The 25,046-nt window shown below is 41.6% G+C and overlaps 1 protein-coding gene across 2 annotated transcripts in view; it reads left to right on the top strand.

Annotated features, from left to right (window-relative positions):
- Window positions 1-381: 381 nt before the first annotated feature.
- The window catches only part of suclg1 (succinate-CoA ligase GDP/ADP-forming subunit alph), an 84,539-nt gene continuing 59,874 nt past the window's right edge, over window positions 382-25,046 (top strand). The window contains exon 1 of one of the 2 annotated variants that reach the window (XM_043699107.1): window positions 382-477. In XM_043699107.1, coding sequence (XP_043555042.1) covers window positions 444-477 — 34 coding nt within the window. In that variant the 5' untranslated portion in view covers window positions 382-443. Of the gene's footprint in view, window positions 478-22,174; window positions 22,212-25,046 lie in introns of those variants that run through there. The other variant, XM_043699194.1, reaches the window with a different exon arrangement.

Raw genomic sequence — 25,046 nt, forward strand, 5'->3', positions numbered from 1 at the left:
GCCCGAAACATCGATTTTCCTGCTCCTCGGATGCTGCCTGAACTGCTGTGCTTTTCCAGCACCACTAATCCAGAATCTGGTTCCCAGCATCTGCAGTCATTGTTTTTACCAATCTGATAGACTTGTGCTTGTTACTTGACGTGTGCAAAACACCGCCTGTGGGCATGGGAAGAACTACATTTCCCAGAAGCCTACGCGAACACGAAGCCCGCACCACATTGTTTAGGCAACGTCGTCGATCGCCCAATTTAAAAAAAAACCGAGACTGCTAATTCGACTCAAAAGATGACTCAATTTTGGACGAATGGAAGATTCGTTGCCGCGGGCTGCCTGTATTGGGGAAGGTTCGGAGTCGGTGATGGAATCAGGCGGAGGTGGCAGCTGTCAGCTGGGGGTCCTAGTGTGTTGTCATTGGGCGAGTGACCGCCGCTTGCGGGGAGACGATGGCACATCGCGGGCTTTGGGTGCGGCTCCTCCGTGAGTATTGGACAGCGCATGGTGCACCCACACTCATGTCGACAGCGCTTTACCCGGGTGCAGCGTCCACATTGCTGTGGGCGCGGTCACTCCTCCCGCTAGCGCGTTTCGGGCGCTAGATAGAAAAGCCTCAGGTTGTAGGCCGCAGGGTGACCTCTGACCTCTGGGCTCAGAGCCACCCATGGGCTGCTCCCCCCAGTCATTGCTGCAAGAGTCATGTTTTTACCCCTTTATCCTCTCCAATACTGATTGTCACTACACTTATGGAATGCATGCAACTATGTTTTATTTTCTGTAAGGGCTTTTCTGAAAAAAAATTGTGTATTGCCTTGAAATTTAGAAGCCTAAGGGGTGGTTTGAACTACATACTCACTTAGAGCCAGTGATGCACTTTTGAGGTGTAGTTACTATCGTGATGCATGAAACAAAGCAACCAGTTTGCATACAACAAGCTGCTGCAAATAATATCACAACCACATTATCAGTTCTGGTGATGTTAACTGAGGGATAAATATTGGTCTTCAAGGATCACTTGCTTGCTGCTCTTTCTGATTGTACCATAGAGTCTTTCAGAGTCACATCTTTGTTTGCCATCTCATTTAAAACAGTAGAAGTTTGAAACTGTCTTGCACCAGTGGCAATTGATGCTTGCTCAACTGAGAGTTTTAAATCTGACTTTATCATTGTCATTTAAGAAAAATCTATTCAGTGATTTAGGGTAAAGGCATGGAGTTAGGTGGTATGAAGTCAGGCACAATCTCAGTGAATAGTGGAACAAACCTGAGAAGCTGAATGGTTGCTTCGGATTCCTGTTTAGGTCTTTGGTGGTGGAAGGGTTCTTGAGTCATCTCCAGTGTATTTCATTGCCCCTTTTGTGACCTTTTCCATTTGATTTCTGAACAAAGTTCACTGCATATATGTTCATTAAGGTAATTAGTTTGTGTATATTGCATAATTCATTGCAGGTGACAGGATTATTAAGAGATCAGTTAATAACATACAGCATTTATACTTCACTATTAGAGACATAGAGTATAAGAGCCAGGAGATTCTCTTGAAATATGTATAAGGCACGTTCCTGCCTTGGCTAGAGTATGGTGTCCTGTTTTAGGTGCTGCACTTTAGCAAGGACGTGAAGGCATTTGAATGGATTCAGAAAAGATATTCAAGTTGGTTGCAGGCATGAGGCACTTCGGTTAAGTATCGACTAGAGATGTTGAAACTTTTCTTTAATGACCATGGTTAGAGGAAATTTGATGGCATGTGGTAGGTAAATGGCATTGAGGTTTTCTGTCAGCTATGATTGTGTTAAATGGTGGGGAAAGCTTGACAGGCTGTTCCTTAATGATCAAAGTGCAGTATTCAATCCTGAGGGTCCCTGGACAGAATAAATAGGGAAACACTGTTTCCATTCAGTCCTACAACACGGAGACAGGCCCTTTGGCCCAAACTGGTTCATGCTGACCAAAATGTCCATCCACGCAAACCCCATTTCCCTGCATTTGGCCCATGTCCTTCTAAACCTTTCCTATCCATGTCCAAATGCCTTTTAAATGTTAATGGACTCACCTCAGCCACTTCAGCTGGCAGCTCATTCCATATGCGAACCACCCTCTGTGTGTGTAAAAAAAAAAGTTGTCTCTCTGTTTCTCATTTATTCTTTCCCCTCTAACCTTAAACTGATGCCCTCTAGTCCTCAATTCTCCAACCTTGGGAAAAAGACTGAGTGATTCACCCTATCCATACCTTTGTAATCTCATACACACCTATGAAATCCCCCCTCAGTCTACTACGCTTAAAAAAACCTAGCCAGTTTGATCGCTCCCTATAACTCAGACTGTTGAGTCCTGCCAACATCCTTGTAAATTTCTTCTGCACTCTCTCCAGTTTAATAATATCCTTATAACAAGGTGACCAAAACTGAACATAATACTTCAAGCCCTGTATCACTGTCCTGTATAACTGCAACATCAGTTCCCAACTTATATACTCAGTGCCCTGACTGATAAATACCAGTATGCCAAAAGCCTTTTTCAATGCCCTGTGACTCCACTTTTGCAGAATTGTGAATCTGAACTCCAGAATTCCTCTGTTCCACTAAATTCCTTAAGGCTCCATCAATTCACCATGAAACGCCTACCTTGATTTGATTTTCCAAAATGCAAGACCTCACATTCATCTATATTAAACTCCATTTGCCGTTTCTCGGCCCACTTCCCCAGCTGATCAAGGTCCTGCTGCAATTTCTGGTAACCTTCCTCGCTGTCCACGATACCTCCTGTTTTCGTGTCATCAGCAAACGCACTCATTATGCCTTGTACATTCTCATGCAAATCATCAATATAGATAACAAACAGTAATGGGTCCAGCAACGACCGCTGAGGTATTCCACTCGTCACAGACCTCCAGTCCGAAAAGCATACTTCCACTCTTACCCTCTGATTCCTACCATCGAGCCAATTGTGTATCCAATTCGCCCTGGATTCAATGCCATCTAACCTCCCAGAGCAGCCCACCATGTGGAACCTTATTAAAGGCTTTACTGAAATCCATATACTGTATTCCATGAAATAATTGTGAACAAGGGGGCACAGATTTAAAGTAATTGGTTTTTTAAAAAAAGGAAGCAGAGGTGGGATGAGGTAAAATGGCTTAATGCAATGAGTCATACAGTCATAAGTGAGTTGTTAATGTCTGGAATGCATTGCTGAGCATGTGGTGGAGGCATCAAGAAAATGCGATGATTTTCTGAAGGGGCACAATGTGCAGTGTGTTGGGGAGAATCCAAGAGGCACCTGCTAAGCTGATCATTCGGAAAGCTGGTGCAAATATAATGGTTTGAATGGTTGTCTTCTGTGCTGTAACAATTTTGTATATTATTTTGTTTGTGGTGAATTTTTTTGTTTCACCAGATTTGGTATGTTCATTTTTTTTTTGTTTTGATTTATTTAGTCATGAGACATAGGCCTTATTGACTGGACCAGATTCCTGATGAAGGACTAGTGCCCGAAACATCAATTCCCCTGCTCCCCGGATGCTGCCTGACCTGCTATTCTTTTCCAGCATCACACTGTCGACTCTAATCTCCAGCATCTGCAGTCTTCACTTTTGCCTTCATTGCACATTCACTATTGCTCTGGAGAAGTTGGTGGGGAACCATCTTCTTGAAACCCAGCACTTCTTGAAGTATAGGGACATCCATGGTACTGTTAAGAAGCGAGTTTCAGGATTTGACCTGATGACCATTAAGGAATTTCCTTGTCAGGATGGTCTCTGGTTTGGAGGGCAACTTAGAGGGGCTGATATTCCCATATATCTACTGGTCTTTGTCTTTCTAAGTTCTAGGAAATGTGAGTTTGAAAGGTGCTGTTTCAGGAACCTTTGCAACCTGTCCCAGTGTATCTTGTCGATGGTACACACTGCTGCCACTGAGTCGATGGTGCAAGGAGTGAATGTTGAAGATGTGAATAGATGCCAAGCAAGCAGCCTGTGTCCTAGATGGTGTTGAACTCCTGCTGCAAAGTTGTTTCAGTTTGCTTCATACCCTGTTTGTTCATTTCTTATCCCCATTGTTTTGGTGTCCTATCAGCTGTCTTTTGTGACATATTCCCCTCCTCTCCTATGCTAATTTCTTCCCTTATATTTTTCTTTTCGCATCTAATGACTGACTTTCATCTTGTTCACTATTCTGACCTATTTTGTTTTTCTTGCCTTTTCCTTTTTTTTGTTGATTTGAACTTCTTATATTGCGGCTATGAACTGCATATGGGCAAGTTTTAAGATGTCAAAAAGTGTGATGCTGGAAAAGCACAGCAGATCAGGCAAGCAACTAGAAGAAAGTGAGGATTGCAGACTGCTTGACTTTTCCAGTGCCGCACCTTTTGACTCTGACTCTCCAGCATCTGCAGTCCTCATCTTTCTCCCAGGTTTTAAGATATGCATGGCCCTAATGCAGAGTGTACCTGAAATCACTTTGACAGAAATGGCTGCCTGTGCAAGAGATTTCAGTATTTAGATGCTGAATCTTGCCAGGGTCAAGTACGAAGCCCTGTTGAAGTGCTTATGCTCGAAACATTGATTCTCCTGCTCCTTGGATGCTGCCTGACCTGCTGTGCTTTTCCAGCACCACACTCTTCGGCTCAAGTACAAAGCCACCAGCTCCCCTCTGCCTTTTTTTGATGTTGTGAGGCTGGACAGTAAAGGGAAGAGGGGGATGTCTGCCATAGCAAAACCAGAAATTGCTGGAAAATCTCAGCAGATCTGGCAGTGTCTGTGGAGAGAAATCAGAGTTAACGTTTCAGGTCTAGTGATCCTTCTTTGGAACTGATTTCTGCAGTATTTGAAATTCGACTGACTTCGGCTCAGAGTTTGAGCTGGAGGCTAAGTAACAGACGTGACACATCAGGGAGTGGAAAAGGTATCTAGATTCTTTGTATCAGGAGGCAGTCACACTATTTAGGTTAGGTCCTTCTGGTTTGAATAGTCACAGAGTCATAGATGTACAGCATGGAAACAGACCCTTCGGTCCAACCCGTCCATGCCGACCAGATATCCCAACTGCCAGCACCCGGCCCATATCCCTCCAAACCCTTCCTATTCATATACCCATGCAGATGCCTCAGGGACTGGAGGGTGCGACTGTGAGTGAGGCAGATAAGGGAACCCAGAAGACAGATGTATCAGCTTCTGCAATTATCCAGCAGGTTTGAAGTTTGGATGAGAGCGGGGTCTCCAACATAGATGAGTAAAGTGATCCTAACTGTAGTACAAGATTGTGATGCAACAGGGAATACCGTGTGAGGAGGTGATAGTATGGTCTGGAAAGAGTGAGTGCAGGTGGCTGTTTCTCTTTCTGATGCCAGGGTGTAGGATGTCCATTCGGTGCTGGGAAGGATCCAATTGCCATGGTCCATATAGGGACCAACAACATAAGTAGCATGAGGGAAGAGGTTCCATGTAGATAGTATGAGGAGCTAGGCAGGAAATTAAAAGCAGAATCATAAAGTTTATAGTCTTTGATTTATTACCTCAACCGTATGCAGTTTGGCTTAGGGCATATAAAATTAGAACGATGAACATGGCTCATGATGTGGAGGAAGTGAGTCCCAATTTGTGGGACATTGGCACAGTACTGGGAAAGTGGGGAAGATTTGGATGCTCTACACCTGAACCTTGCTGGGACCAGTATTCTTGTGGACAGCATATTTCAGGAAGTAGAGAGGGGGTTTTGAATGAAATAGCGGGGACAAGGGATCACATTTGGAAAAGTGTGCTTAATTAGAGAGCAGCGACAGGTAAGAGAGGAAAATAGTTGTATAGAAAATGAGGGTCAGAGAATAGCAGGAAGGTGCAGAGAAAGCACATTCCCAGTTATTTTCTACCAATTAAGGCTTTAAGTTACAAAGATAGCAAAAAGATAAAATTAAAAGCCCTGTAACTGAATGCACGTGGCATTCATAAAAACATTAATTGATAGCACACACTAGAATAAATAAACATGATCTGGTAGCCATTACAGAGAAGGTAGCTGCAGGATTATGTCCTGCATATTGAGGGCTGCGTGAAATCTGAAAAGGATAAGAAGCTTGGTAAAGGTGAAGAGACAACACCTTGTTAATCAAGGATGGTGTTTGTGCAATAGTTAGAGATGACCTTAGTTCAGGAGATCAGAATATACAATCTTGGGTGGAAATGAGGAATAGTAAAGGAAATAAGTCACAGATTATTCTGCAAGCCTGCTAACAGTAACCATGCTGTAGGATAAAGAATACAAGAAGAAATATTGCGTGTTTATGATGGAGTAATACTAATAATTGTGGGTGACTTTAATCTGCCTCTAAACTGGAGATATCAGATTCTAATAACAGCATACTTTGAACTGACCAGAGAGCAGGTTATATTTAACTTGATATTGTGTACCATGGTAAGATTAATCAACAACCTCAGAGATAAGGCAACCTCTGCTGCAGAAATCACAATTTGATTAAACTTTACATCAGTTTCAAAGGGAGAAGATTAGCTGCAAGACTAATATATTAAACTAAAGTAAGGGCATCAACCTGAGCTAGCTGAGGTGAACTAGAATACTAGTTTGGGATGGCACAATGGCTCAGCGGTTAGCACTGCTGCCTCACAGTGCCCGGGATCTGGGTTCATTTCCACTCTTGGGTGACTGTGTAGAGTTTACATGTTCTCCCTGTGCCTGGGTGGGTTTCCTCTGGATGCTCTGGTTTCTTTCCACAGTCCAAAGATGTGCAGGCTAGGTAGATTGGCAATGTTAAGTTGCCCATAGTGTTCAGGGATGTGTCGATTAGGTGAATTAGCCATGGAAATGCAAAATGCAAGGTTATATGGTTAGGGTTGGGGGGGGGGAGGGGGGGTGAGCCTGGGTGAGGTGTTCCTCAGAGAGTCAGTGTGAACTTGTTGGGCTGAATGTCCTGTTTCCATACTGTAGGGATTTATGATTCTTTGCTGGAAATGTGTTGCTGGAAAAGCGCAGCAGGTCAGGCAGCATCCAGGGAACAGGAGAATCGACGTTTCGGGCATAAGCCCTTCTTTTATGATTCTTTGACTAGGTTAGAAGGTACATCAGTAGAGATTCAATAGCTGACATTTTTGGGGAAATTTCAGAATACTCAAGTATATTCTTACTGTAAATAAAATTTCAGAAGGAAGGATCCATCACCCATCCCTAAAGAAGTTAGGACAAGCATCAAACTTAAGGAAAAAGCCAATAACTGCTTAAAGGTGAGTGGCAGGTCAGATAATTGGTCAATGTAAAGATCAGGCAGGGAATGATAATAGATTGATTGGGGTGAAATAATTAGAGTTTGATAGGAAGCTAACAAGGAATGTAAAACAGGTAGGTAAAAAGGAAAAGAGTACAGAGGATACAACAAACATTCCAGTAATAGATGTAAATCAAGAGGTGGAAGTGAGAGAGGAATTTTCTGAAATTAGCAGTACAGTATAAGCAAAATGATGAAGCTGTGGGCTAGACAAGTTTCAGGCTCCAGATGGGTTTCATCCTGGGGTCTTAAAAGAGATGGCTCATGGCTTTGGAGTTAATTATTTGAACTTCATTAGATTCATGAAAGATTCAATCAAACTCGAAAGTGGCAAATACAATATAATCCCTATATTCAAGAAGGGTGAGAGGCAGCAAACAGGGTACGTAGGCTGAATTGATCAATATTTGTCATGGCGAAGAGATTATAACTAGCTTTTTAAAAAAATAGCTCAAGGTAATTGGAAAGAGTCAGCATGATTTTGTGACAGGAAAATCATGTTCAACCAATTTATTTAAAAAAACTTTTTCAGGAGTGCTGTGAATTAAGGGGAGCTGGTATTTAACAGGAGGTATTTGATGAGGAACCAGATTAAAGGTTATTGTGAAAAATAAAGGCTCATGTTGTGGAGAATCATGTAGGATGGACAGAAGATTGGGTGGCAGAAGGCAGCCAGTATACATAAATGGATCTTTGTCTGATTCACAGGATATGATGAGTGAAGTCCCACACGGGTCTGTGCTGGATCTCAACCTTGTACAATTCATGTCAATGACTTGGATGAAGGGAGCTAAGGAATAGTGGCTAAATTGGCAGATAACATCAACGAAGTATGTTGTGGAGAAGAGATCCAGAACATTATCTATAATGTTTATGAAAGGTGACAAATATGGCAAATTGACTATAAAGTGAGAAAATGTCAAGTTGTTCACTTTGGCAGGAAAGAATGAAAAAGTTGACAGCAGAAATCTGAGGTGCAGAAAGATTCCTGTGTATTCTTGTGCATGAGTTACAAAAAGTATGCAAATATAACAATTAATCAAGAAAACTAATGGGGTGCTATTCTTTCATGAGGGGAATTAAACATAAAAGTAAGGATCTTCTGCTTCAATTATACAGTACATGGGTGAAGCCACATTGTGAACACTGACCAATTTGGTCTCCTGTTTAGGAAGGATGCTAGTACATTTGGAGGTGGTCAATATGTTTATGAGATTGATTGAGCATAGGCTGGACAAGGTGGGCTTGTTTCACTTGAGGTTTAGAAGAGTGAAGGGTGACATGATTGAAATTTATTAAGATCCAGAATGGCTTCGACAAGATCGATACACAAAGGATATTTCCTCACATGGTTGAGACCAGAACTAGGAGAACTGTTTTAGAATTAGGGATTGTCATTTCGGGACAGAGGTGAGAATTTTTTGAGGTTTGTCTGCGTTTGGAACTCTCTCTGCCTCAGGTGGGAGTCATTGAATATTTTCAAGGCTAAAGTGCATAGATGATTGTTCGACAGGTTATTGGATTAGTCAAAGGTTGTTGAGAGTAGATAAGAATGTGGACTTCAGAGCGCATTGAATGGTGGGCTTGAAGGACTGGTTTCAAATCTTTGTACATATGACTGGTTAGCATACCCCAGCAAAGCTAGTGAACCCTTCACAACCACTGGTTAATTGAATTAGATCATGAAAGATTTTATGTTTGTGATTGTACATTTGTGGTTCTGCAAACAAGTTTGTCAACCTGAAACGCAAATTCACTGCAGAAAATGAGTACAATTTTGTGCATCAATTGCTGACTTCCCCCAAAATAGAAACTCTTCCTCCAAATATCTGAAAGTTGTTCCATCATGAACTGGGGCCAAATACATCAGAAGTCTGATCTTGTTTCACCGCGTGCACTTTCCAGAGATTCACTGTATGCGGTGATCAGGAGAGGAATGTTTTCACATTGAATTCCAAGTTCTGAAACATGCAGACTGCCTGAGATTAGTTACCTCCTCTCAGACTGACAGAAGGCAAAGAGAAATTACTTTTATTGGACTGACTACTTTCTGCAGGATTATGATAGTGATTTGTAATGGTGGGTAGTATGTTGGCTGACAAATGTGAGACTGGCAGGGGAGAGAGAGAGAGTACTTTTTAAAAATTTATTCATGGGATCTGGGCACCACAGTCTGTGCCAGCGTATATTGTCCATTCTTAGTTGCCCTTGAGAATGTGGTGGTGAGCTGCCAGTCTAAACTGCCAAAGTCCATTTGGTGTCTGCAGATCCATTATGTAGTTAAGGAGAAAGTTCTAGGATTTTGATCTGGATGCACTGGGTCAAATGGCATACAGTTTCAAATTAGAATGTTGAAGGGCTTGGAGGGAAACGTTCAGATATTCATGACCCCAAGTATCTGCTGTCCTTCTCTTTCTAGATGGATGTTTGTGGGTTTGGAAAGTGCTATCAAAAGGATGTTGGTGAATGTCTTCATGACTGATAGAGGGGGCTAGGGGAGACATTGGGGATTGAAGGAGGAGGAAGAGGGAGATTTTATATGGCGAGATAGGGGGTAGAAATCAGGCTTTCTTGCTTATATTGAGTTATTTTGGGGGTAACATTTAAAGTAGAGAGATCTGAGAAAAAGGGAGAATATCTTGGGAGTAATCACAAGTAGCCAAACTGTGTGAAGATAGTAAGTTTCCTCCTCTACAGCACAGTTGTTAATCAGTTGGGCTGCTACAACACTCAGTTATATTGTTCATTATTAGGCCAGTTTTTTTTCCAGATTTTTTGAATTTATTGAATTCAAATTTCACTACTATCCCAGTGTTCCCTCTAGGCCATGCGTGTGCCCAATGATCTTTTGCGTTAAATTCTGTGTCTTATGGTCCTGCTCCACATCCACCTGCTGAAGGAGCAGCGCTCCGAAAGCTAGTGCTTCCAAATGAACCTGCTGGACTATAACCTAGTGCTGTGTGATTTTTAACTTGGTCTACCCCAGTCCAACACTGGCACTTCCACATCATGAAATAAAAACACACATTTATATATTGCCTTTCACTGGATGTCTCAAATTGCTTTTTGGGTAAGATGGGTCCTTGGTTTGATGTCTCATTTGAAAGTCACCAGCTATGCAACAGCATTTCTGTTCTGCACTGAAGTGTCAGCCTTGGAGTTTTGTCCATCAGTCCAGGGCTTAGCTCGGATAGTGTTACTTACCCAGCCAGAACTCAAATATCATTTGCTATTTGGTATACTTCATTTTATAAGATACCCCCTCCAAAGGCTCCAAGACTGGAAGTCTTGCCTTCATAATTCACATCTCTAATTTGATAACTCACATCTGTATTGCCCCTAACTGCTTTAATTATCATGGAATAAACTTGTTGATCTATTAGATTGAACTGCAAATTGATTGCGGTAACTGGAAACGGTGACTATGGTGTTTACTGTTTTGAAGTTTGTAGTTTGACATTTGCTATCCATCATGGGTTTGAAATTGTTTCTGTTAATTTTTTACCATTATATCAGTCATCCTGTTTCGTACTTTGAAAATTATTGACCCAATGTATTTTACCCCTTTTTTGCATGAGTTAAATAATAGTAAACTACAGCTAAGTTTGCCAACAGTGAAAATTTTAGGAATTTGTTTTAGGAATTGGAGCATAGGATTCAACTGTAACTGATAAAGATTTTAAAAGTAACTGAAGTTTAATCACCAGTTCCCCCTTTCAGTAGAAACTACTTAGCTGAGGAGACTGACAGTGTAAAATGGCCCTTCCTAATTTGCGCATTACTACGTTGCTGAGCACCATGCTGTGCTATCCATTCCGAGGCTGTGTCTGTATAATACCACTTCCATAGCATCTCTTGTCTGTGCAGACAGTTCATGGGTTGCAAAACGTTCTGTTCTTGAGTCTGTTGCATGTTGTTTTGTTATACATTTATTTCTGACCCTGCCTCTGAATCAACTTACATTTTGGTTTCTGCACTTAAATCAGATATGGACAGACTTGGTAGGAAAACTGTTCCACCTCTTCAAAGGATTGAGAATACAGAGGGTGCAGATTTGAATTAATTTGCAAAAGAATCAATAATAATATGAGGAAAAGCTTTCTCACACGCTAAGCACTTTGGAGTTTGGAATGTACTTTGTGATAATATGGTGAAAGCAGTTTCAAGCAAGGTTTTCAGCATATGGTTGGACTGTTTCTTGAAAAAGAAGCATGTGCAGGGTTACGAAGAAAAGGAGAGAATAGTACTCAATGAAATGTTCACTTGGAGACCCTGTTAAGACAGATTGGGTCATCTTTGGTCTGTGGGAGGAGGCTGGAGTTCCTGGTGGAAACCCATGCAGAAATGGGGAGAATGTGCAGACTCCATGGTTGCCGAAGGCTGGAATCAAATCCGGGTTCCTGGTGCTGCTAACCACTGTGCCGCCATGCCACCCCATTAAGATTTAGGAATTTATGAGAGTTTAAAATGGTTGCTAAACATCAGTCATGTCTGAACTGGTTTCAAGTCCCACTTGCTTTCAGTGATGTGTATTAATGTTGACAGGTTGATTTTTAAAAAAAAAATTCTGTAATGTCCAGATCATCTGCCTTAATCAATGCTTGTAGTGAAGTGGTTCTGCTCCACTTCAATTGATTGTCAAGGAATTTATTGCATGCACCCAGGAGTGTAGTCCTCAATATAACAACTCACCTGAAGACTAGCACACAAAGAAAGGGTCAAATCATTTCCTCCTTTGCTGTAATAATTCTATGATTTTTCTTGTTTCCACGCATTGACTGACCATGTCTTGGTTTGTAGAGGTTGAAGGATTTGATGAGTTGCTGCAGTAAATCTTGTAGATGGTGCACACCAACGCCACTACCTGCTGGTAGTTCAGCGACTTAGTTCTGAAACTATGGCCAGATTATATCACTTGTCACATTTTGTGTATTACTGTTGGGCTTCCCAGCTTAGTGGGAATATTGGGCTTTGGCTCCTGTCACAAATATTGTTACTTCATCAATATTTCCGTCTTCCATAGTTGGTCACTGTCTGAAACTCAATCACTCAAGTTGATTTTCTGCAACCTCAACATACTAATTGACCAGGAGGTGAGCACCATGCTGTGCTATCCATTTCAAGGCTGTATCTGTATAATATCATTTCCATAGCGTCGCTTGTCTGTGCAGACAGTTCATGGGTTGCAAAAGGTTCTGTTCTTGAGTCCTTTGCAAGTTGACTTGTACACAAGTGGGAACAGCATGCAGGACAATATAATGTAGCCGTTCATAAGTATGAAGGAATGTTCGTATGTCGAACCTTTAAAATTACAGCCCTGAAAGGGAATGCTTTCGTAAGTACGAGTGTTCCTAAGTCGAAAGTTTGTACCCATATATCTCTGCTTCGGCCCTTCAACTGTTGCAAAAGCTACATTCATGATTTTGTTGCCTTCAGATTTCATTATTCCAATTAAAAAATGAAAGAACTGCAGATGCTGTAAATCAGAAACAAAAACAGAGATTGCTGGAAAAGCTCAGCAGGTCTGGCAGCATCTGTGCAGAGAAACAAAGTTAACGTTTCAAGCCTGGTCATCGGACCTGAAATGTTAACTTTGATTTCTCTTCACAGATGCTGCCAGACCTTCTGAGCTTTTCCAACAACCTTTGTTTTATTTCATTATTCCAATGTTCTCTTAATATTGTAACAGAACAACATATATAGAATTCTGACAGTAACAAAACAAGTTCACATTTGTACCATTTGTTGTCATCTTCACTCCTGTCCTCCTACTGGGTTGGCGAGTGGGGCAAGAATAGTTGGCTTCATCTTGGGATGTTTGTCAAGCATTGGCCACCTTGATAAGGTCCAGAAGACTATTGGATGACAGAAAATATTGCAGCTAAGTCCTCATGCTGTTCTTGCCCAGTCTCCTCCCTGAGATAGCACTCCAAAGTGGAAATACTGAATGATTTTCTCTCCCTCATCCATGAGGTTGAAGTGAACTGTGGATGTTTCATTGCAGTGGGAGAAACACGGGGTAAATTAACAATCCTGGGTGAGGCTTTTCTTATCTCTAGGACTCTACTATTAATTTGGAAAATGGTTATATCAGTTTCTGTATGTTTGTCTTTTTATTTTTCTCAAGCTGATCAACTTTACCAAGTCACTTCCTGGGTGATGAATATCTTTCTAAATTTCTGTTTCTGTGTGGGTGTTATTACTCCTTCTTTGATCCCTTTTGTACACTCGGTGTTTGAGAACTGTCCTGCTAAGCTGGGTGTAATAGTTTGACCTTACTGTATGACATTCTTCTTTGATACCTGTTGTACTCTAAAGCACCAACACATTTCATGTTTATTGTGTACAATGTCTGAAAGTGTTTTTTCTTTTGTTGGACAAAATAGTTCAGCTTAGCCAGCAGCTGCACTGGAAAAACTCATTAACAGCCTTTGACATTAGAGGATATTTTTGTGCAAGTGAAATGCTACGTAATAGATGGCTACTGCCAACCAGATATTGAAAAGAAATTGTAATCCTGTACTTGGACCTCCAATATAAAAAGTAATACTACTTCTGTAACCTATGCTGATCCCTCACATCACTCCTAAGCAGAAATTAAATGAGGTTTTGGCTCCAGGGGCAGTCACTTTCACTTTATTACTTGGTTTTTCATGTTTGCAAATATTGCTGTGATAACATGTACACTGGGGATTTCTTGAATCTTGGATAGTAATGAAAATTCTGTTGTTTTGATTATTATTAGGTTTATTGATGAAGCTATATTTGTCAATAGGTTTTAATATTAGACCTGTATTTACAAAAAAGTTGATTTCTAGCGTTGATTGCAAGAGACCTTTCAATCTATTATGCTTGTGCTAGCTCTTTATTGGAGCCATTCAAGTAGTCACACTCACCTGCTCTTTCCACATTCTATAAATTTCCTTCCTTCAAGTGTTTATCCAGTTTCAATTTGAATATTATTATTATTAAATCATTCTACTATCTCTTTAGCCAGCACGTTCTAGATAATAACCTGCAGACACCTGTCTTCTGGAAATGTTGTTTTCTGGTTACCAATCCTTCTGCCACTTGCAACAAGTTCTCCTTTTCTCACTCTCTCAAAACCGATCATGATTTTTGAATATCTCAATCAAAGCTATTCTTGATGTTCTGTCCTTTAAAAGTGAACAACGCCAGCTTCTCTAATTTCTCCATGTAACTGATGTAAGACACTCTCAATTCAGCCCAGTAAAACGCTCATGCTTGACCTTGGCTCATCAGCTCAGGATTCACCTGGACGGAGAAAGTAAAGCAGCACATCAGTCCTTCTGGCTGTTCGACTGTTCACTGTACTAAAATTCCTTATAGCTTTAAAAATCTGTTAAATCTGCTCTTGGAAATTATCCTTCTATTTCAAGTCTCTTCTCATAATTGTAATTTCACACTCCTTATAATCAAATCTACAGTGTACTTTCATCATGACTTTAGCAAATTTGAGGACCTCCAACTTAATGGATACTGAGTGTGTCCTTATAGCTAACAGTAAGAGTTAAAAAGCTGTCATTGAATTTAAAATTGTCGGTGTGTAAAGCAAGACTATAATAAATGATATAAGAACTTGAATTCCAAAGTAGAGGTAAGTAGACTTTTAATTCACAGTGGTCATTTGTTTCTTGTTACGGTCTTAAGCATTTGATCAAAGCAGTCTTTCTTAGAAATCATTGTTGTCCCATTTCCACCTCAATTGAAGCAAAATGCTCAGAGAGACAGTATGGCTTTACTTCATTCATCTTTATTCCGGGCCCTGGAGGGAGGAAGAACACGTGCTCAGGGACATGAGTTCTCTGTCTTCTCTCGAACAGCAGTTTCTTAATGAATTACATAATCACTTACAGGGAGGGGCAACCAGATAAGGCAACATATCACCGTTACAATCAGCGGGTGAGAATAGTGGAGATTAAGCCATCTGGCGTCGTACAATGAATAACTGACTTTACATAATGAATGCTTTTTCACCTTGTTAACTCACTACCCTTGCCTCCAGTACCTCATTGTTTACTGCAAGTTTTTAACTGAGCCATGTTTAGCTGAACCTCTTGTTTCACAAAACTCAAAACTTAACTCTTTCCCTACCTGCTCATACCTTATACATTTACTCATCATGTGATTTAGAATGATTCGTTAAGCTACCTAGTGAGATAATTGCTGAAGTGTTTACTAAGTTGAGCTTTTACAACCTACAGAAGTAGGTTCAGTTCAGAAGAAAAGATCCAGACTAGCTCACATGCTGTTTTAGCAGCCTCAAAATAGTCAGAGTCAGTGATGTAGCCTGTCTGCATGTCTCAAGGAGAAACAGAATGAATCACATCTAGAGAATGTGCAGTAAGTCAGCACCAGGAATTTGCTTATGACCTCTTCAATTGAGTAAGAAATTAGAGTGAAGAAGGATGTGTTATTTCACTGGAGTTGAGTGTCTATAAAGGGTTGACTCTTGCCTTTTACTGTTGATAATAAGTTCTTCCTAAATTGTCATAGTATTGTTTTGTTTATTTTCTTTTGTGTGATCAACTTACTGTATATATTTGTGGATAGGTTAAATTTTGAGGATGGTTTTTTAAGGCTGAAATTAGGGGGTCAACTAATACATGGACACAAGTTTTGAGGGGCTGAAATTCATGCTGCAGTTCGAAATACTGTTTTATTATCAAAAGTCAGTAGTGTATAGTGAACAAAGTGCGATAAGTACAGATAGATTGAGTACCGGTCTGAATGAATGAATCAAAACGTGCTGTAGTAAACCAAGTGCAGTAAGTAGAGTTATGAATGAATAGAAATGCGATATAGTAAACAAAGACTGGTGAATGGAGTTACCGGTGTGAATGAATGGACGTGTTTTAATACGATTCTATAGGAATCCTGAAGAAGGGCTGATGCCCGAAACGTCGATTCTCCTGCTCCTCGGATGCTGCCTGGCCTGCTGTGTTTTTCCAGCACCACATTTTTCAACTACGATTCTATAGGGTCAACTTATACATAAGATACATGGAAAATATAAGATTGTTTGGCCAAGAATAAGGGGCTGACTTATACAACGATCTATACATGAGTATTTCCGGTATTTTCTTGTGTTAAAAGAATATTGGCAATCTTGTCTGAATACATTCAGTAACTGACCTCCACTGTCGTTGTCGTGGTGAGGTCGAGGATGATAGTTTTCGTTCCATTGATCTATCAATGGGCCCTCAGTTGGCTTATGAGTCCAATGTTGGCTTTGAAAGTTCTTCTGTATTTGGGATGAGTAGTTCCAGATGGTAGTTCGGGTTTTGGTTGTTGCTGCCTCGCTTTACATTTTCTTGTCTTTTCTTCTAGTTCTGCATGTCTGTCGGCTTTGAAAGTTGCTGTTCCTTCTCGGATAATGGAGCTGAAATGCGCATCAGCCATGATTGAATGGCGGAGTGGACTTGATGGGCCGAATGGCCTTACTTCCACTCCTATGTCTTATGGTCTTATGGTCTTCTAGTTCTGCATGTCTGTCGGTTTTGAAAGTTGCTGTTCCTTCTCGGATAATGGTTTGCCAGAGTTTCTGTCCTTGGCATTGGTTTCCCAGTTGTTGATGTCGATGTTACATTTCTTCATGTTGGCTTTTAAAACATCTTTGAATCTCTTCTATTGTCTGCCACTTTTATATTTGCCTTCTTTAAGCTGGGAGTAGAAGATTTGTTTTGGCAGATGTTCATCTCTCATCTGAACAAAGTGACCACTCCATCTTAGTTGGTTCTTGATGACATCGGTTTCAATGCTTGTTGTTTTTGCTTCATTCAGCACGCTGACGTTGGTTCTTCTATCTTACCAACTGATATTTAAGATGTTTCGAAGGCAGCGATGATGGAACTTTTCGAGTGCCTTCAGATGTCGTCAGTATGTTGTCCAAGTTTCTTATGCATACAGACGTGTTGGGATCACCGCAGCTTTGTACACTAACATTTTGGTGTCTGCCCAGATGTCACGATCATGAAGGAGTCTTGTTTGGAGATGTCCAAAAGCTGTTCCAGCACATTTTAAGACTATATTGGATCTCGTCATTAAGGTTGACATTGGAGGAGAGGTGATTTCCAAGATATGGAAAGTGCTCCACATTTTCCAGGGTTGTTTTGCCAAGTTTAATTGTTGGTTCTATCAAATTTGTCTCAGTTGGTTACGGTTGATAGATGACCTGAGCCGCCTTGAAATTGATGGTAGGTCCAAGTTTTGTGTGTGTACAGTTGAAGGCAGTCAGAATGTGTTGCTGGTGATTTTCTGAGAGGGCTGCAACACTGTTGTCATTTGTGTATTGGAATTCAGTGAGGGAGCTCATAGCTGTCTTGTTTTTGGACTTAAGATAGGCAAGATTGAAAACTCTGCCATCTGTTCTGTTCGACAATTTCTATTCCTGGGGGTAGGTTGTCCTTGATGACGTGGATGATTGTCACAGTAAAGATGGTGAACAAAGTTGGGGCAATCGCGCATTCCTGTTTTACTCCTGATCTAGCTTGAAAAGGCTCACAGTTCCAGTTGCTGACCATAACTGTGGCAAGCATGCCATCGTGGAGGAGTCTCAGAATTTGAATGTACTTTTCAGGGCATCCGTAAGTGGATAGGATATCCCATAGGACTTCCCTTAATACTGAGTCAAAGGCTTTGGTGAGGTCAATGAATGAGGAGAAAGTGAGGTCTGCAGATGCTGGAGATCAGAGCTGAAAATGTGTTGCTGGAAAAGCGCAGCAGGTCAGGCAGCATCCAGGGAACAGGAGAATCGATGTTTCGGGCATAAGCCCTTCTTGAGGTCAATGAATGCCACATACAAAGGTTGAAGTTGTTCACGACGTTTTTCTTGTAGTTGTCTCATCATGAAGATCATATTGATCTTCGTGATGATCTCAAACTGGCTTTTGTCTCCGGAAGGATCTTCTCGGTTAAAGGCTTGACCCAGTTGTTCATGAGCAGGTGAGGATCTTTCCTACTGCTGCAAACAGGGAAATTCCACAATAGTTTTTGCGTTCAGATTGATCACCTTTCCTTTTGTAGATGGTAACGATTGCTGAGTCTCTAGTGTCTGCTGGTCCGTCTTCGTATATCTCGATTTTGATGAGAAGTTGATGCAGTTGGTGATGAATGAGGTTATCTCTAATTTTGTCGACCTCGGCTGATATTCCATCAAGTCTAGCAGCCTTGTTGTTTTTCAAGGTTTTGATGGCTTCCTTGACTACTTCAAGTGTTGGTATTTTGCTTAGGGAGTCATCAACGGGCTGTTTTGGAATGTTGTTGATCACATTCCTGTCAAATGGGGTAGTTTGATTTAGAAGATCTTCACAGTGCTCCCTCCATCTCGAATTGATGTCAGCGTTGCTCTTCAGGATTTCGAGAGGGGTTTGACCATAAGTGGATGGGCCAAAAATAGTTTTAGTTGTGTTGAAGAAGCCTCAAGTGTCACTGGCGTCCGCTAGCTGTTGGATTTCCTGACCTTTTTTCCTCCACCATTGGTTTTTCAGGTTTTGGGTGCTCTTCTGGATGGCAGCCTTGCATCCCTGATAGCGTTTCCTTTTGATAGCCAATTGTTGGTCATCTTGTAAGATGATGAAAGCTGTTCTCTTTTCATCAATAAGTTGTTGGAGTAGTTCGTCATTATCATCGAACCAATCCTGATTTTTCTTTTTGTCTTGAGTCCAATTGTTTCTTTGCAGGAAGTGATGATAGCGTTCTTCTGTTGATTCCAGTATTCTTCTATGGATAGTGGGATTTGTTGAGGCAGTTGTTTTTGAAGATTTTGTTGGAACTTCTGTACATGGTTGATGTCTTGGAGGATGTCAGCATTGAATTTCTTAGTGTTCTGATTTTGGTGTTTCCTTTTGGGCTGAATCTACATTCTCGCGGTGGCGAGATGAGTCAATGGTCTGCCCTGCACTTGCCGGCAATAGTAACAGCTCTTGTTATCACTACGCTTGTTGGTCCCAAGATTGTACGATGATGTAGTAGATGAGATGCCAGTGTTTGGAGTGTGGATGCTGCCAGGAGACATTATGCCTGTTTTTCTGATGAAATTGGATGTTTGTAATCACCAGATTGTGTTCAGCGCATTTGGTGAGGAGGAGTGTTCCATTGGTGTTGACTTTGCCAACTCATTCCTTGCCTATTATTGCAGTCCAGGGCCTCTGATCTTTCCTGACTCTGGCAATGAAGTCTCGCAAAAGAATGATCTCGTCAAGTTGGGCGTAGAAGTTCTCCTTTTACTTTGTCTTCAGCGTCCAGAGTTGGAGCACAGACGCTGATGATGGTAGCATGTTGGTTCTTGATGAGCTGGATTTGCAGAGTCATGTAACGTTTGTTGGTTCCCAGTGGTTTCTCTGTCAGCTTCTGAAGTAGGCTGTTTGGGATGGCAAAACCTACTCCTTTCCAGAAAAAGGTGTATTGACCTTTCTCTTCCTTTAGTTGCCCTGCTCCAGCACTGCGGATCTCACTCGGAGCAATGATGTCAAAGTTGAATGTTTGGAGTTCCTGGGTAGCAAAGGCAGTTCTCCTATCTGACCGGTCTACGTTTGGGTTAATCATCAAAGTTCGCATATTCCAGGTTTGGCTTATGCCCGAAACGTCGATTCTCCTGTTCCCTGGATGCTGCCTGACCTGCTGCGCTTTTCCAGCAACACATTTCCAGCTCTGATCTCCAGCATCTGCAGACCTCACTTTCTCCTCATTTTTTCATAGTTTCACTTCTTGATGTTTTTTCAACCGCATAATGGTGATCCCTCTGGACACTGCTTTCCAGACAGGATGGGATGAAGCAGACTAGGGCATCTTCTCTAGCCCCTCCCAGTTCAGGGCGAGCAGAGTGGATTGTAAATAGGGCTGCTTAGACGTGAATACTGCTACTGAACAACTTTCCTGCTTCTGTCCAAACGTTCAGCAACTGGATCAAGCATTCACCGCTTTTATGCCAGTACTTGACAAGGAGCTTCCAGCCATTTCATTGCCTGCCTCTGTCGTCCTCCCTACGTCATCGAAACACTTGAAGTAACTCACAGAGCGAAGATGCCGATGCGTGTATTTGATTCACGTGCACTTGATGTTGCACTCCAAGAAGCACATGAGACTTTACAAAATCAACCAACTGATTCCAATGGCATGGAGACCACAATGATTGGAGCTGATGGATTTGTTGCAGCCTTCATCCACCTTCACAGCCGTTATGTTTGAAGTAACTTTGCCATCCTGTTCCACCGTTGAGATCTCTGTTGGACTGTTCTTTATCAGGGACCTCATCTTCTACCATACTGCCATGGATGACCCAACCAGGAGCATTGCTCCAGACAGCATTGCTCAAGGGATCTCAGGACTACACAAGGTTCTCCACCATGACAAGGCGACAATCCACGGCGAGATCTCCACAGTAACCAAATTTCAAAAATATAATTTATGGCCTGTCAAGGAAGGGTTCATTCTGGGATCTGTCTTGCCTGGTATTACCAACTGCTGGGATCACAACTCTCGGAAGATTGGCGCTTATATAGAACCTTGCTTCACCTCAGGATATCCCAAAGCACTTCATGCCTAATAAAATACTCTTGATACGTAGTCAATGATTTAATGAAGGAAGTGTGGCAACCACTTTGTACACAGCAAATCAAAACCCCCAAATAGCAATGTGATAATAGTCAGATAGAACCTTCCTCTGCACCCTCAATACGTCGATAAGAGTGAGAGTTCTCTGAAATTGAGTATCTGAAATGGAAACAGTTTGAAACTTTGTTCTAATGTTTGTGTTAAGGAAGATGGAACAGTAGTTAGCACTGCTGTCTCAGTGCCAAGGACCCAGTTTGATTCCAGCCTTGGGTGAATGTCTGTGAGAAGTTTGGTTCTCCCTGCATTGATGTGAGTTTCCACTGGCTGCTGTAGTTTCGTCTCTCAGTCCAAAGATGTGCAGATTAGGTGGATTAGCTGTGGTAAATGTGAGGATATGGGGATATGGTGGGATGCTCTTCGGAGGGTCTGTGTGGACTCGATGGGCTGAATGGTCTCTTTCCACACTGTAGGGATTCTATGATTCCATATTCATAACTATCTTCTACAGATAACTTTCCTTTTGTGTAATAAAGGTCTTATGTTTTATTGAAGAACATCTGCAGCCTCATGGGAATCTGTTGAGTAACCAACTTCAAAAATAAAGTACATCTTCTATCACGTCATTCATTCTGGGATCTGACTTATTCATTATTAGTGTAAGCAGGGATCATAACAGCAATGCTGTGAGATTTTCTGCATCAACTGAGTTTATGGGGTCTGAGTTTACTCCCTATATGTTACAGTGAACGTCATTCATTCTTTCAGTCTATTTCTCTAATTTGAGATTTGACCTCACGACCTTCTTGCTCTGATTAAAGAGTGTTTTCAACTAAGCTGCAGCTGACACAGCCTGTTCCTGTCTTTGCACAAAGTGGAACCATGCTCCAAAAAAAAAGCTCAGTGTTGTTATTGGATGGTTCTTTTCTTTCATATCTATAATACTCAAAATCTTGCTGCTGCAACAAAAGGCACCAAACAGCAATTTCCATGTTGGAACTAGACTCAACTGTGATGATCTCATAAATCTAAAGCTCCTTTTTGAATACTTTCAATTACTCCTTTTGCTGCCACCTTCTGTGTAACCCATGCATTGATCTTATCTCAAAAATGTGTTTGATGCTTTGACAGGGCAAAATTTGAATTTGAAAGGTGAATATATTATGCAAATATGACATATCTACTATCAATTTATCCTTTCACTGAAGTTCTTGTAACAGCACTGGTTGTATCTCTTTTTTTTTTAAACTTCACTTTTGGTAGTTTGTCTCAACTTTTGTGTTCCCAACATGAGAGTACCTGCACTAACCTGCAGCTTTCGTAGTTTACAGGTTAGAGCTTTGGAGAGAGAGATGTGTCAAATAAAAACATCAGGTAAATATGTGCACATCGTTCAGTGTACCTCAGCCAATAAGAATAAGAGAACATTTTTGTAAGGTTGAAAAGCATAGACAATAGTTAACCATCTCTCCATTCTCTTCCTTTTTCACATTACTTTTTAAAAAAACTTGCTATCCATGTACTATGCTTATTCATGTTATCACTAAGATAATTATTTTCCGCATCTGTATCATTGCTCATTTCTGTTCCCGTCTGTTGTTCGATGGAAACCCTCATTACCTTTGTTCTCTGGCCATTCATGAGCACTCCCATTTTGTAATCTTGTAAACAGAGGTCATCCAAAACTTTGTTGCTTTTCCTAACTCTCACCATTCATTATGCTCACTGAATTGCAATATCCACCACTTTAAACATTCACCCTCCACACCCCTGTGCAGCAGTGTCCAGATTCAAGATAGATTGTAGCATTTAACAAGACTCCTTCAACATCTTCCAAACTAAACCCCTGACTTTTACCATCTAGAAGGACAGGATACTTGGCCCAACCACCTCTGCAAGTTCCTTCTTAAGCTGCAGATCCTAACTTGGAACTATATTAAGGTTCATTCACTCCTGATAGGTAAAAATATTCAAACTCACTCTTTAACAGCACTATGTATTCCCACTCACTATGGACATTGGGAGTTCAAGAAAGCAGCATACCACCACCTTGTCAAGGCCTGTTATAGATGGCCTGTAATGGCCACATCCTATGAATGAATGTTGAACCAATGGTTGTCTTGACATCACCTTCTTTAACCTTAAGCTCTGGAATTCACTAAACCTCTCTTTTCTCCTTTAAAACGCCCCTTTATATTTACCTCTGATTGCAATTTGGACATCTTGGTCAAGATAGTGTCCATAATATCTTCTTACATGACCTGGTTTAATATATTGTGTGTTACAATGCCTCTGAGGCATGTTTTTATTGCATTAAAAGTGTTATTTAAATACAAGTTGTTGTTCTGTACGTGCCCAAAATATTAATATCTTCCCGTTGCAGGTGCTTCCCCCATTTTCTGCTTTTATTCTTGCACTTCCAACGATTTACTGTTTAATTGGGCTTGTTTCTGAGGAAGTGGCTTCTGTCAGCTCAACAATGAATTCGCTTGTTAATGCAATCTCTATAAATTAAAAGAATTGCTGCAGTAATTCCATAGCTGTGCGCATTAAGCTACCTACTGAATACTGTGTTGCGTTGATCTGCCTCATTTTTATTTGACACCTTAATTGGTTTCCCTGCAGTTTAATGTTCATTTCATTGGCAGAACAATGTTAGCAATAACTATGGAACCTTGTGTTCGATGCTTGATATGGCTGCAAGCTTGATTGTCGACCTCTCCCCCCCCCCCCCCCCCCCCCCCACCCCCACCCCGCGAAGCAAAACACTCAGAAACGCAGTATAGTTTCACGTCCTTCAACCTTAATTCCGGGCCCTGGAGGGAGAGAGAATGATTGCCCATGTGCACAGAGAGGAATTCTCCTGATGAAGGGCTTTTGCTCGCAACGTTGATTTTCCTGCTCCTTGGATGCTGCCTGACTTGCTGTGCTTTTCCAGCACCACTCTAATCAAAGAGAGATGTATCCAGATATTGTCCCTTTTCAGTTAAACGTAAGCAGAGGGAGCAATTGCCCCTTGTGCAATCGTCATGGCAATTCCTCAACCAATCAGTGTCAACTTGGAGTTTTTGAATTTAGAGGCAACTTTCCTGAAATGGTCTCCATTGTCTTGACCGATCAAATTCCATTTGCAATCCAATCAGCACCATTTCCCATGCAGTATAATTGTTCTCTTTGAGATTTGGCATCTGTCCTGATGAATGCTAGACAAAAGGTTTTAGCAGCACTCAAGTTCTGTCCTGACAGCACAGTTTTGAATTAGCTGTTTCACGTAGAAGGGCCTGTGAGTGCAAGTAACATCAGCACATTGCTCAAGATTGTTTCTCATTGTTAAAAAGAAAATAGTTTAAACTTTTCGGGACTGGGTGCAGTGATCCCTTCCAGCTCCTAGTTTGCTAAATACATAAGAACACAAGAACTATGAGCAGGAGTAGGCCGTCAGAGCCTGCTCCACCACTCAATAAGATCATGGCTAATCTTTTTGTGGACTTTGCTCCACTTGTCCGCATTTTCAGCATATCCGTTAATTCCTTTATTTTCAAAAAGGCATCTACCTTAGCTTTAAAAGGGATTATTGAAGTAGCGTCCACTACTTCCCCGGGCGAGGAATTCCATAGATTAACAACCCTCTGGGTGAAGAAGTTCCTTCTCAGTTCAGTTCTAAACCTGCTCCCTCTAATCTTGAGGCCATGCCCTCTTGGAGAAAGTGAGGACTGCCGATGCTGGAGATCAGAGCTTAAAAATGTGTTGCTGGAAAAGCGCAGCAGGTCAGGCAGCATCCAAGGAACAGGAGAATTGAAGTTTCAGGTATAAGCCCTTCTTCAGGAATGAGGAGGGTGTGCCAAGCAGGCTAAGATAAAAGGTAGGGAGGAGGGACTTGAGGGGAGGCACGTTGGGAATACGATAGGTGGAAGGGGATTAAGGTGAGGGTGATAGGCCGGAGATGGGGTTGGGGCGGAGAGGTCGGGAAGAAGATTGTAGGTCAAGAAGGCGGTGCTGAGTCCGAGGGTTGGGACTGAGATAAGGTGGGGGGAGGGGGAATGAGGAAGCTGGGGAAATCTACATTCATCCCTTGTGGTTGGAGGGTTCCTAGGCGGAAGATGAGGTGCCCCTCCTTCAGACGTCGTGTTGCCATGGTCTGGTAATGGAGGAGGCCAAGAACCTGCATGTCCTTGGCCGAGTGGGAGGGAGAGTTAAAGTGTTCAGCCA

This window comes from Chiloscyllium plagiosum, chromosome 1 (genome assembly GCF_004010195.1).
Source record: "Chiloscyllium plagiosum isolate BGI_BamShark_2017 chromosome 1, ASM401019v2, whole genome shotgun sequence".
Lineage (NCBI taxonomy): Eukaryota > Metazoa > Chordata > Chondrichthyes > Orectolobiformes > Hemiscylliidae > Chiloscyllium > Chiloscyllium plagiosum.